Source organism: Balaenoptera physalus, assembly GCF_965194825.1.
Source record: "Balaenoptera physalus genome assembly, chromosome: 13".
Taxonomy (NCBI): domain Eukaryota; kingdom Metazoa; phylum Chordata; class Mammalia; order Artiodactyla; family Balaenopteridae; genus Balaenoptera; species Balaenoptera physalus.
In genome coordinates, this window is record NC_138892.1 from 64880589 (window position 1) to 64894322 (window position 13734).

A 13734-nucleotide genomic window follows, 5' to 3' on the forward strand; every position below is an offset into this window, starting at 1 on the left:
GGAATTCTGGAGGCAAAGGCCACGGCACAGGCGGTGGCCACCCGTGAAGCTGTCTTAATACTGAACGTGGATATTCTGAGACCTGGTGCCTGGCATCAGAAAAGAGATATTCTTTCAGGACCCATGCCAGCTCCCAGCCATGCTGCTTCCTCAGCTCCCAGCTGAAAACCATCTGTTTAGTAATCCACTAGACAATCTTGCTTTGGAGTGACCAGTCTGCCACTGTCAAAATCTGCCTTTTTGCCCTTCTGAATCTCTCCAGTTCCCCATCATTTCTCAAGGATTGCCAGCCACATGTGAGTGGCCACAACTCCGTTTGTTCAGAGTCCTGGCATTAACTCCACGTAGGGCCAGAAGTCAAACTCATGAACGACACCTCTCTCAGCTCGCGTGGTATTTCTTTCTTCTGTTTCCTGTTGGAAGACCATCCTCCTCAAGGAAGAGAGGATGGACACGCAGTCGCTGCTGGGCATGTGGTCTTGCTGGTTCTCCAGGTTAATGACAAACTTCAGTCCCTCCAGGCGTCAGCTGTCCCCACAGGGAGTCTGCAAGTGCTGCTGCCTGAGGATTTGGCTGTGGTCCGGGCACCTTCCATCAGTGTGTGAGGCCCTCCGTGACCCATGCAGATCACAGCGTCCCCACCCTCTGGGGTCCGTGCTGAAAGCCTCCCACAGCCCTGAAGCCTGCAGCCCCGTGTTGCCTGCCACCCTGAAATCGCGCCCTTTCTGCAGGATGAGTCTCCCCAGAGCAGAGCACCTAAGAACACAATGTTAAGAAGCCTGAGGTTTAGAGTTAGCAGACCAGGTTCTAGCCCTAGCCTGCCTGTTCATTAACCTCTTGGAGCCTCAGTCTCCTTCTATGCAAAATGGAATAGCGATCGTTCCTCCGCACTGGGTTTTGTGAGGTTTGTGTGAGTTGAAGCATGTAAGGGCCGGGACACAGGGCTGGCCCCGCTGCGGGACCCCTGGGGCCAGCATTATTATCATGTCAGTTCCGAAACCGCAATCTCCCCTTCCTTGTCTAGGGAATTGATCCCTCATCTTCACCTCTTTCTTTTGCCAAGAAGGGAAGTGTATTCAGAGTCTGAGCTCTGCTGTCACCCATCGCAACCCTGGGCTTGCTCTAGGACCTTCCCTAGGAAAGTAGCATCTCCCCTCTTGGGCCTGGCCGGGGTGGGCGGGGGAGGTTGCGGTGAACAAGCATGGCGTTCACACACACCTACGGTCAATTAATCTTCAACAAAGGAGGCAAGAATTTACAATGGGAAAAAGACAGTCTTTTCAGCAAGGGATGTTGGGAAAGTTGGACAGCCTCACGTATATTAGAACACACCCTCTCACCATACACAAAAATAAACTCAAAACGGCTCAAAAACTTAAACATAAGAGATTACACCATAAAACCCCTAGAAGGGGACATAGGCAAAACATTCTCTGATATAAATCGTATCAATGTTTTCTTAGATCAGTCTCCGAAGGCAATAGAAATAAAAGCAAAAATAAACGAATGGACCTAATCAAATACAAGCTTTTGCATAGCAAAGGAAACCATAAACAAAGTGAAAAGACAACCTGCGGAATGGGAGAAAATATTTGCAAACGATGCGACCGACCAGGGCTTAATTCCCAAAATATACAAACAGCTCATACAACTCAACAACAAAAAAACAAACAACCCAATCGAAAAAGAACCAAATAGACATTTCTCCAAAGAAGACATACAGATGGCGAAGAGGCACATGAAAAGATGCTCAACATCGCTAATTATTAGAGAAATGCAAACCAAAATCACAGTGAGGTACCATGTCACACCAGTCAGAATGGCCATCATTAAAAAGTCTACAAATAACAAATGCTGGAGAGGGTGTGGAGAAAAGGGAACCCTCCTACACTGTCGGTGGGAATGTAAGTTGGTGCAGCCACTGTGGAAAACAGAATGGAGGCTCCTCAAAAAACTAAAAAGGGAGTTGCCGTATGATCCAGCAATCCCACTCCTGGGCATATATCCAGACAAAACTCTAATTCAAAAAGATATAAGCACCCCTATGTTCATAGCAGCAGTATGTACAATAGCCAAGACATGGAAACAACCTAAATGCTCATCGACAGACAAATGGATAAAGAAGATGTGGTTGGGCTTCCCTGGTGGCGCAGTGGTTAAGAATTCGCCTGCCAATGCAGGGGACATGGGTTCAAGCCCTGGTCTGGGAAGATCCCATATGCCGCAGAGCAACTAAGCCCATGCACCACAACTACTGAGCCTGCGCTCTAGAGCCTGTGAGCCACAACTACTGACGCCTGTGCACCTAGAGCCTGTGCTCCGCAGCAAGAGAAGCCACCACAATGAGAAGCCGGTGCACCGCAATGAAGAGTAGCCCCTGCTCGCCACAACTAGAGAAAGCCCATGCACAGCAACAAAGACCCAATGCAGCCAAAAATAAATAAATAAATAAAATAATTTTTTAAAAAAACAACAAAAAAAGATGTGGTATATATATATAATGGAATACTACTCGGCCATAAAAAGGAATGAAATAATGCCATTTGCAGCAACGTGGGTAGAACTAGAGATTATCATACTAAGTGAAGTCAGTCAGACAGAGAAAGACAAATACCACATGTTATCACTTATATGTGGAATCTAAAATATGACACACATGAACATATCTACAAAACAGAAACAGACTCACAGGCATAGAGAACAGACTTGTGGTTGCCAGGGGGGAGGGGGGTGGGGGAGGGTTGGATTGCGAGTTTGGGGTTAGCAGATGCAAACTATTATACATAGAATGGATACACAAGTCCTGCTGTATAACAAAGGGAACTATATTCAATATTCTGTGATAAACCAGAATGGAAAAGAATATAAAAAAAGAACGTATATATATGTACAACTGAATCACTTTGCTGTACAGCAGAAATTAACACAGCGTTGTAAATCAACTCTACTTCAATAAATTAAAAAGAAAAAAAAAAGAATGACGCCCATGCCTCCCTTTCTCCTGCCTGAACACTCTTTCCAGCACTTTCATCCTTAGCATTTGATTTTCCTCCTTGACAGGAAGTGCTCCCCTCTGTCCCCTCACAGACCGAAGCCGGTCCTTCGCTCAGTCTGGCCTCCAGCCCCCGCAAGATTGAGTTCACCTCCTGTGTTGCCGCCTTGTGGTCACTGGGTCCGCTCTGAGCTTCGCCCAGGGCCCCATGGCTACTCCTGACCCCACCCTGGCTGTTTCTCCCTGGTGGCCTTGCCTGCGTCTTCTCTCCGCGTTTTCTGCAGATGGGGCCCTGGTTCCACCCGCCTCCCCGCAAGCCCTGGCGTCCTCCGTCCCACCCTCACAAACCTAGGATGGCGAGCACGGTGCCGCCCTTGAGCACCTCCATGGAGCCAGAGCAGACGAAGTAGAGGGCCTGGAGGGCGTCGCCTTGGTGGATGAGGTACTCGCCAGGCGTGCAGAAGGCGGGCCGCAGGGCTAGGGACAGCGCCCGCAGGCAGCCGCGGCTCGCCGCCTCAAACAGGGGCAGCTGCAGGACCTCCTTGTGAAGGTGCATGGCAATGTCTGCGCGGAGCTCGTCCGGGAGGCTCTGCAGCAGCTGCGGGTGGGAACAGGTGCGGAAGGTTAAGGTGGAGTGGGAGGCAGCCTCCCGCCAGCCCTTTCCACCCCGAGGGCCTCAGAGCGAGGGCAGGGGTGGGAGGGGCCTTGAGCCCCCCCCCCGCCCCCGCACAGCATCCAGCTCCACACAGGGTCCAATCAGTGAGGGGGGCCGCCTCTGCCTCCCTCTCAATCACTTTATCCTCCCCGACCCCCATGGGCAGCTCTGCTTTCCTCCTCCAGGCCTTAGACCTGGCTGTCAGTGAGCAGGGCCTCTAGACCTAGCGAGCGTGGAGACGGGCCTCCGAGCCGGCCCAGCTGCCTCCGCTCCATGCCGCTGGCCGCCCAGGAGAGAGTGGAGGCAGGGAGGTCAGAATTCTGCATCTCTTGCCCTCCAGCCCGCTGCTCCTGGGAATCTTAGGACGAGCGCACACTCCTTGAAGGAGTAAAGGCTGGAAGAAGGGCCGGCCCTGGAGGCCTGCGCACCTCGGTGGTGTCGATACCGTTGTTCACCGCCCAGGTCGCCTGGAAGTACTCGAGCATGCGCTGCTTGAGGGGCTTGGGGATGCGGTGGATGCGGATGTAGTCGCGCAGGTCGCGGGTGCGGCTGTGGTACAGAAAGCGGCGGGCGTACATGCGCTGGATGATGGCCGTCACGTTCCCAAACACCACCGCGTGCATCAGGGCTGGGGAGGGTGGCGAGAGGGGTCACCTCCAGGACCAGCCTGGCCCGGCCGGACACCGTGCGGGACACATCTGTCCTCCCCACCCGCACCCCCGCTTTGGGCAAGGCCCCCGGCCGCTGTGCGGGGTGGAGTCCTGCGGCCAGGTGGGCTCTCCTGGCCCTGGGCTCGGGTTCCTTGGGGCCCCTAGGCAGAAGCACCTCTGGGAAGGACCTCAGGGCCCTGTGGGAGGTGGGGAGGGACGGGTGGCCCAGGGCATGAGTCGGGGAGCGGGCCCTGGACCGGGAGCGGGGCAGGCCTCACCGCCGATGAGCATGGTGCAGATGGAGAAGATCTTCTCCGTGTCCGTGTTGGCAGACACGTTGCCGAAGCCCACGCTGGTGAGGCTGCTGAGTGCGAAGTAGAGGGAGGTGATGTAGGCGCTGCGCAGTGAGGGGCCGCCCAGGAGCTCGGGCCCCGTCCTGTTGGCCTCGCTGCCGCTGCTGCTACAGTTGTCACTCTGGCCAGAGGTGTTCCCTATAGCTGGGCTCCGGCCCACCAGGTAGTAGGGAGTCTCCAGTCGGCGGGCCAGCTCCTGCAGCCAGCCTGGGGAGGGGGCAGGACAGCACTGCTGCACTGCAGGCGCAGGTGTGCCTGCTGGTACCCCCGGGGGGGGGACACACATGGCTGCAAATCCACCCCCAACGCTTCCTGCCACGTCCGTCCCTCCTCTGCCAGCCCTGCACACCCCTGTGCACCCCCTCACCCCTCCCCAAGACAAGCACACGAGGTCGAGACTGTCATCTCCCCAGACGGTGTCTCTGGGTGCCGAGGCTGGAGCGAGGAGCTCTGCACCCTCCTCCCTGTGCTGGCGCTAATCCCGGGCCGTGGGCCCAGCTGGAGGGGGCAGAGGGACTGGGGGGCTCATTGCACCAGCCACAGCCTCATCCCCAGGGCCGCCTCCTCTGCCTTGTCCTCCCAGACTCCTCTTGCTTTTTCTCTGAGCTCCGGAAAGCCGCCCCGCATTCAGCCCCATCCCCCCCCACAACCACACACACCACCCAACCTCATGCACGCGTTCTCGGGCACACCGACGTGGACACGTGCACACACCAGTAAGGCTACAGATGCTATTGAGAGGACAAGGACACACGTGTGTGAACACAGTCCCAGGAGCACAGCCACGGCCTGTGCACGCTTGGGAGAGAGACAAGGGTAAGCGGGCGCTTGCACACTGACACCCATGTAGGAGAGGGACACACCTGCATGGACACAAGCACACACGTGAGTGCACTCGGAGGCCACAGACAAGCAGGCCACCGCCGTGCACACAGCTCTGTACACACGCAGACACAAGCCAGCCTGGGACACTGAGAGGAGACTAAAGATCGTCCCAGTCTCCTCATCAACCCCCCATTTTCTGGTCTGGCCTTGGAGGAGGTGGGGCTGCGTACTGGGGTCTCTCAGGAGCCCACAGCCGCCCAGAGTCACTCAGCCCAGCTGGAGGGCTGTGGGAATTCTAGGGTGTTAGATGGGGGTTCCCAGGGTCCACAGAGGTCCCAGGGGTCCTGGCAGAGCTGGGGGCCATGGGGAGCAAGGGAGAGAGAGCAGATCTAGCATAGAAGTCCAGAGGGTGGGCTCAGGATCACAGGCTGCGGTGGGACCCACCTCTCCACGTGCCCCTCCCCAGCTCCCGACTCCACACTCACCCTAACATCGCACATGCTGCTGCTCTCTGTGACCCTCACACCCCTCCTCTCACCACCCACCCATTCATTCAGCAATCTCACGCACGTGTGCCAGGAGCCGGGGGACCCCCAGAAGCTTACTGCAGCGATATCTCAGAGGTACACAGCACCCAAGGGTCCCGGGATGGGGCTCAAACCCACATGCTATTGGCTAGAGCTAGAAGGCTTCCCGGAAAAGGGGACACTGGTGGTCCCCGTCTCAGAGGATGGGTAGTTTTGAGACAAACTGAGAGGGGGGTCATTCCTGATCTAGGGAAAGGTGTGGGCTAAACCTAGAGCTGGAAACAAGTACAGGCGAGTAGCTTGGCTTAGCTAGAGTGTGGGGTCCGCACTGAGGGAGCAAACTCCAGGCTAAGGAGTTGGGGGGATGTGTAAAGTCCTGAGCCAAGGTGAGCACTCACCCTCCTGTTATTTGAGCTGTGCTGTGAGAACGCAAGGAAGTACACAAAACTCTTCAGTCGTCATTTAGTTGGGCCTCTGAGGTGAAGCCGGTAGCTGGGTGAGGAGGAGGGGGCTGGAGGGTGGAGAAGCAGGAGGATGAGGGGAGGATGCAGAGGGGTCCCTCCTCACTCAGTCTTGGTCATGGGGCATTGGCAGCCCCTGGACCTGGTGGCGGGATGGTCCCTCTGCGTGGGGAGTGTCGGCTGCAGAGGCCGTTCTGGAGGCTGGTGGTTTTCATACTGAGAAATACTCCGAGCGACCTCCCTCAGTATTTAGCACAGTCTTTTGAAAATCCAGCCCATCTCCACTGGGCTGATGGGATTCTGGGGCTGGAACTCTATGTCCACATCAGGGAGCAGTAGAACCAAGGCAAGGAGGCAAAGGGAAGGCACCTCCCACCAGACAAAGCTGGGCCAACAAGAGGCGCCACTCTCACCCATGGACATCCCTCCCAAGGTGGACTTTGGGAGGTCTGGGTGTGGCTCCCACCCAGTTGGGGGTAGTTTCCCTGGAGAAAGAAGGGGCAGATGATGATGTGAAGGACTTGGAAACTCCCGTGTGAACTAGTACCAGCCCCTGTGGAACTTAGGGTTCAAGGGTGTGATCTGCCCAACAGTCAGACAGCCCCTTACAAGCCCCATGCTCTCCATGGAGGGGCTCAGAGCCCCTCTGGGAGCCAAAGGTGTTCTTCATGTCAGCTCAGCAGCCCCTGTGAGGTGGTCAGAATGGAGGATCCACATGGACGCAAGACACGGGGTGTCTGGGTTCTGTGTGGGGAGGGGACTGACCTGGGGATCTGGTGTCTCACCCACTTAGGGGTCAGGGCTCTGCATCACCGTTACCCATCTCCCAGTCCTCTGAGCATGTTCGTTGGGGGGCCGTCTGACCCCAGAGACGCCTCCACCACAGCCTTCCTCTGGGAAGGGCGGGCGCCAAGGAGCTGACATACTGCCTGCAACGTCTTGGTTCCTGTGCTCGGCAGCTAGAGCTTTGGGGAATATCCAAGTGGGCCTCTGGGCTACACACCAGTCTCCGTGGGCTTGGCGAGGGAGGGAGGATTCGCAGGAGTCTCCTCATCCCTGGGAACTGAGCAGAGCATGTTTCTAAGGCCAACCTGGACTCCTGGTGACCGACCCCATCAAGGAGCAGACAGTCATGGGGGGCGGGCATCTGAGCAGCTGGCCTCTTGCCCACTGACTGGAAATGGGGGCTAAAGGCCAGTTACGGGGAAGTTGCCAGAGGGCTGGAGGGCATGGGAGGAAGAAGGTGTGTCCAATTTTGGAGCTGCGGGCGTGGAGAGTTAGACGTTGTTGGAACAGAACGGTCTGGAGACAGAGGGAGAGGATGGAAGTTGAGATGTTCACACCGTGGTGCCAGTGGAATCGCCCAGGGAGAGCAAGGCGGCGGGGGTGGTGGTGGCCAGGACAGGAGGAGGCCTCCTCACAGGGCAGAGAGATGGCTGGCAGGGTCAGGTGCTACAGGGACTTCAAAGGGAAAGAGTTTGGCCCCAGAAGGTCACTGTGACCTGCAGGGTGACATTTGGGGTTGAGAGGTGGAGGTGGAAGCCCTCCTGGCAGGAGTTAAGACTTGAGTGGGAGGCGAGCAGAGGGAGGAGCTGCGAGAGTGGAGGTGAAATGAAGGAGAGTGAAGACACTGGTGGGACGCAGAGAAAGGCTGCATTTCGGGCTGGGGGAGGGCTGAAGCAGCTGAGAAACATGCTGCCGGAGGTGACAAGAGTGGGCAAGGGGCCTTAGGAGCCAAGATGGTGAGGGATGAGCTTTTGAGAGGGTGGCAGGAAAGCGCCAGGCATCGGAGCAACCCTGGAGAGGTCTTCTGAGAGGGGTGGGGTTCCCAGCTGGGCAGGGAGTGGGCGAATGTGAATGTGACACAAGCTTGACCACGAGGAGGCCATGATGGGTGAATAGACTCCCCCAGGCAGCCCACCAGGCTTCCTCCACAATGTGGCCCTGCAGGAGAGCAGGCCTGCCTCGAGGTGGTGGCTCTGTCACGCTCCCACCTGCACACACACGCGCCAGCCCCCTCATTCTCCTTACAAAAACACACCTACTGGCACACATGCCCCTGATACACACCTATGAGCATGTACACATGCAGACTTGCACACCTCTCTGATACCTGATATCAGCTCACGGACATCCCCTGACAGACACACACTTGGACTCACATTTCCCTGATGCACGCACCCTCAAGTGAACAGATTCCTTGGGCACATATGTACACACACACACACACACATGCACACACACACACACACACCCACACACACACAGAGGCAGCCTCCAGTACCGATCTCAGGTAGCTCGGAGGCGCTGCTCTCGATTTCCCGCTGGCCGATGTAGAACCAGATGCAGGCCACCCAGTGGGCGAGCAGGGCGAACACGGCCATGAGCAGGGTCAGCACCACGGCGCTGTACTGCGAGTAGCGGTCCAACCGCGGGAGCAGGCGCAGCAGGCGCAGCAGGCGCACCGTCTTCAGCAGATGCGCCCCGAAGTACTGAGGTGGGGGGAGGCGGGAGGTCACCCCAGGGCCGGCCCCCCTGTCCTGCCCCAAAGCCCACCCAGCCCAGCCGCACTGACCACGTTGACCTTGAAGGCGTGCAGCAGGTCGAAGGGCAGCGCCGCAATGACATCCAGCAGGAACCAGGTGCTAACGTAGTGGAGGCAAATGGACTTTGGGGCAAACACCACCTGGCCCGACTTGGACACGAACGTGGTGCGGAAATTCAGCACAATGTCTGGGGGAAGTTGGGGCGGGAGTCAGCACCGGTGGGGAGGAGCCACATTTTCCGGGGCACCTGCTCAGTGTGTAACACTGTCCTGGGCCCTTTACCTGCATTGTCTTAGTTTTCGCAGTAAACCAGAGGGTGGATATTGTTGTGCCTATGTGATGGAGGGAGAAACCAGCTTGGAGAGGCTATGACTAGCTCAGGGCCAAGTAACCCATTAGTGATATTTGGAACCTAGGTCTGATTTCAAGGCCCACAAGTCATAAACGGGGGAGTGCAAGGGGTCACTGGGGGGCAGTGGAAGCCATGCAGACTATCCCCATCAAAGCCCGGGGGGTCACCACCCCAGGGAGGGGTGGGAGGCACAGAGCACACATACCAAGAATGAAGAGGACCTCCACGGCCAGGTCGCAGACGCTGGGGGGGCCACGGGCGGCACTGGGCTCCCGGGCTGTGCTCACGCACACGCTGTAGGGCACGGTGACAGCCACGTAGAGGGTGGCGAGCAGGATGAAGCCGTCCCAAGTGGCCCTCAGTGACCCACAGTGCAGCAGGATGAAGGGTGACTTCCGGATGGCAGCTACTTTGTACTCGGGCAAATTTGGCTTCTCTCCAAACACCCCCTGAATGAGAGGCAGGGCAGGTCCAGGCAGGGAGGACAGGAAATTGGCACAGGCTGAGTTTGGAGAGGGTCTGGGACAGGCATCTGCCTCCTTTCTCTCCCTGCGTTCTCAAAACAACCTCTGACACAGGCATCAGAGTCCCCTTGTTATAGATCAGAAGACTGAGGGTCGGTGAGCTCAAGTGACTCAGGTGAGGTCACACAGCTGCTTAGGGGAGGAGCCAAGATTGAGCCAAGGCCCATCTGACTCCAGGGCCAACACTCTCTGCTATACCTTTGACAGATCAGGCGTGTGACATTCTTACCACAAGCCCCAAAGTGCTGGTGGGGCCTCAGTAGCCCCCTGGACATTCTCTCTGTGGTGGGCTCGGTTCCCCTTCTCCATCTCCTCAACCGGCCCCTACCCTGCCCCACCCCCCAAACACACACCCTAGCGCCAATCCACCTTATTGAGCTTGTGCTTGCCCTTGGGCTGCTTCTGCAGGTGCCCAGACAGGTGGTAGAGCACAGCCCGGCTCCGTCGCCGGTTGGCATTGAAGCCTTTGGCCCCTGCCCGGCCATATCGGCGTCGGCCACCACCTGCAAAAGAAGAGGGGGGGGAGAGAATGATGGGCAAAGCACTCACGTGCCTCAGCCCAGGGGCTTGTGGGTAGGACACCAGTTGCTGGCCCACGGAATGGTGTGGCTCACTGACTAGTTAGTCTATTTAGAGCTGGGGGCTCCAGCATTTCTCACTTCCTGGAGTCACTTGCCAACACCAGCAACGGGCAGTCCTGGGGGTGCTTACAGACACTCCTCCCAGTGCCTGCTTCTAGGAGAAGGAGGTTTGGACCCAGGCAAGGCAAGAGAGGAACACCACAGGGAAAGGCCTGACAGAGGAGTGGGAGGCGGTTCCCAGGGTGGGGAGTGCAGAGCTAGCAGGAGGCCATTGGGCAGACTCGAGGCCGCCCAGGGCTGGGGGCGGGGATGGGGAACAGAGAGTACCTCCAACACCCCCAAATGGCAAAGAGGTCTTGGAGCAGCTTCTGATGACGGCTTTGTGAGCTGTCCAAAGGCCCCCCCGCCCCGCCAGCCCTTAGAGGATGCAAGAGGGGAAAGACCACAAGGACTTAAAAGAGGGCTTTGGCCAGGGCTCCCCAGACAGGTTTGCATGAGGACAAGGAGGCAGGTGGGTCTGTGCTCAGCCTCACTAATCGGTGGGAAAATGGTACTTCATGGGCACTAGTGGAATTTGTTTCTTTCAGTTTCTTAGTAAAGTTGACTTTAGAAGTCCAACTTTGTCTCCACAAGCTCTCTGTACCTGGGCCTGGGGAGGTGAGAGCAGCACAGGCTCCTCGGCCAGCAGAGCAGGAGTCAGTGCGTGCAGGCGGGGTGGGGGGCCCACAGACCCACACTGGGCACCATGGCCCCGCCAAGGCTTGAGGTACCCAACACCCCAGCCGCAGCAGCCAAATCGGCACCCCACAGGCACCCACCTGTCTCCTTCCAGCTGTCGGGGCCCCCTCGGTTCTTGGTATCACTGATGTCCTTGTGAGAGACCAGGAAGAGGGCCACCTCCCCTTTCTCATTCTTTATGGGTATCACATCCAGGAGACACCAGAACGGGAGCCCTGGGCACAAAGGCAGACTCAGCCCAGCTCCCACTCTACACCCGAGCCAAGGTGACAGAAGGGCCATTGACACCCCTGGTCAAGGCACATGCCAGCTCCACTTAGGACACTTAGACTCGATCCAACAGGGCGGGGGAAGGCAAGGGAGAGCAGAGATGACAGTCAGACATGTGTGTTCATAGATCTGTCCTGCTAAGTAAGATGGGGACATTTTTCTGCTGGGGTGGGAAATCCAAGATGGGAAATTGAGTACCAGCTGAGATTGGGGTGAGGACCGAAAAAAGGAGGGGCCAGGAACAAGAGGAGGGGTGGAGAAAGAGGAGAGGGGAATGTGGGAAGATGGGATGAGATGGGGAGATGGAGAAGATGGGATCGGAAAGGAGGGACTGTGGATGGGGTGGGTACCAGGCTGGGTGAGACCACGAAAGTAAGGCAGGCTGGCCAGGTGGCCCCTCACCGCTCTTCCGGTACAGGATCAGCTCGGCCTTGAACTCCTTGTGCTCATCCAGGGCCTTGCGGATCTGGTGGCGGACGAGCTCACTGGTGTCTGGCCCGTAGAGGAAGGAGCAGGCACAGCCCCGCTGCATGACCTCGGCCCGGGAGAAACCCGTGAGGTCGCAGAAGCCATCAGAGCAGTAGACCACGGGGAAGAGCCCCGCCACCTGGGCGTTGCCCAGCACGAAGTTACTATCTGCAAGAGAGCACCTCTCAGAGGAGGTGTGGGGTGAAGGGGCACAGGGTCTACTACCCCTCCTTTCCCAATTGCCTGCAATCAAAGGGCAGGTGTTACAAATCCCAGGAATCCTGTGTGTGAGTGTTTGGGATGGGGGGTTGGGGGAGGGTTAGGACAGGAGGTTTATGAACAAGAATTAGAGTGTCACCTGTGTGTCGGTGCCCTGCAAGGTCCCACTCCTAGCATCGTGTGTATAAGTGCATTCAAGAATTGGCATGTGTGAGCCCTGAGGTTGGTGAATGCAGCCCCGTGTGGGTGCTGTGCCCTCTGGAGTGTGACCTGAGCAGCTTGGGGTAAGGTGTGGGGTTAGGGATGTCCAAAGGAGGACTGCAGGACCAGTTCTAGGCCAGCCTCAGCCCCCCTCCCCCCGTCCCGCCAGCCTCTGCCAGGTTCACTCACCAGCCAGGTACTCAGGTTGGCTATTTGGCTCCTCCCACCGAGACACACTTGGACGGAGAGGCAATCCAAGCCACCGTCTATTCTGCACTCTGTTTGAGCCCCAGTTGCCTGAGCCCCTGGCTCAGGAATTAGTGAATGTGATCCACAATGGGGGTGTAAGAACGGTAGCTGAGCTCTGGCAGCCTGGAGCCAGGAGTGTATTGGGGAGTGGGGGGCGCTGAATCAGCAGGCTGCAGGAGCCAAGTGCAGGCAAAGCAGATGGAGAAGCCTGGGGTGGGGGTGGTCTCAGAGATGGGCTTCCACCCCTATCAGGAACCAGAGACAGAGGCAGAGAGCTGGGAAGCCCCACTGGGGGTGAGTTTGAGGGAGGAGAAGAAGGGAGGGGGCTTTCACGACTTTCCCAGTGCTCAGAGCCCCGGAAAACCAGGATCCAGAAGCTCCGGTCACCTTCTCCAAACTTCCCCAGTCTTAGTGGGAGTCCCCAGACCTATCTTTTTGGGGCTAGAGAGCTCAGTGGGTTTAGGCTGGTGGGTTTAGGTGGTGAGGTGAGGTTGGACTAACAGTGCTCTCCTGAGTCCCGCCTACTCTATCTCGGTTTGCAAACCTCTTTTCTAAATCTGTTTTTTTAGCCTCTAGGCTGTCCCTTGAGCACCGCTTCCTTGCCTCACTTCCCAACCCGCCAGTTCGAGGGTAGTGTCGGTGGGATAGCGCCAGACGCAGGGATGAGATCGGTTAGACTGACTAGGTCGGGGTTCGCGACCCCAGGAACAGACGACATGACCGGCCCCCAAACCCAGAGAGTTCTAGCCATTTTGCCTGGCCCGGGGCAGTGTTGACTCTGAATTTTTCGGAAACGGCGTCTGGAAGGAGACGGTGGTCCCAGCTAAAAGTGGGGCTCGGGGAAGGGAGGGCGAGAGCAGGAGGGCTCCAGGCTGAGACGTCTGGGTGCAGGACTGACGGGAACACTGGCCAGGGACAGCTGGTCCGGGAGCCAGTGGGGCGAGGGTCGGGACTCACGCGTGCCGTCGAAGCGCGTGGCGATGGTGTCCAGGAAGGTGTTCTGCGGCGCCAGGAGTCCCCGCATGGCCGGCATCTTAGGCGGCTGTGGCCGCCTGCCCCATCCCTCCGGGGCGCGGGGGCTCAGCGCCGGGAGAGGGCGCCCAACTCGGCCGCCCCCCGCCGG

The 13734-nt window shown here is 57.6% G+C and overlaps 1 protein-coding gene across 3 annotated transcripts in view; it reads right to left on the reverse strand.

Annotated features, from left to right (window-relative positions):
- KCNH3 (potassium voltage-gated channel subfamily H member 3) overlaps positions 1 to 13734 on the reverse strand; it is a 19010-nt gene extending 5276 nt beyond the window's left edge. For 2 of the 3 annotated variants that reach the window (XM_082421310.1, XM_082421311.1), the window contains exons 1-10: positions 13569 to 13734; positions 11877 to 12110; positions 11285 to 11419; positions 10255 to 10388; positions 9567 to 9810; positions 9039 to 9196; positions 8748 to 8955; positions 4576 to 4857; positions 4076 to 4275; positions 3341 to 3590 (exon numbers count right to left, since the gene is read on the reverse strand). In XM_082421310.1, coding sequence (XP_082277436.1) covers positions 3341 to 3590; positions 4076 to 4275; positions 4576 to 4857; positions 8748 to 8955; positions 9039 to 9196; positions 9567 to 9810; positions 10255 to 10388; positions 11285 to 11419; positions 11877 to 12110; positions 13569 to 13644 — 1921 coding nt within the window. In that variant the 5' untranslated portion in view covers positions 13645 to 13734. Of the gene's footprint in view, positions 1 to 3340; positions 3591 to 4075; positions 4276 to 4575; positions 4858 to 8747; positions 8956 to 9038; positions 9197 to 9566; positions 9811 to 10254; positions 10389 to 11284; positions 11420 to 11876; positions 12111 to 12551; positions 12657 to 13568 lie in introns of those variants that run through there. The other variant, XM_082421312.1, reaches the window with a different exon arrangement.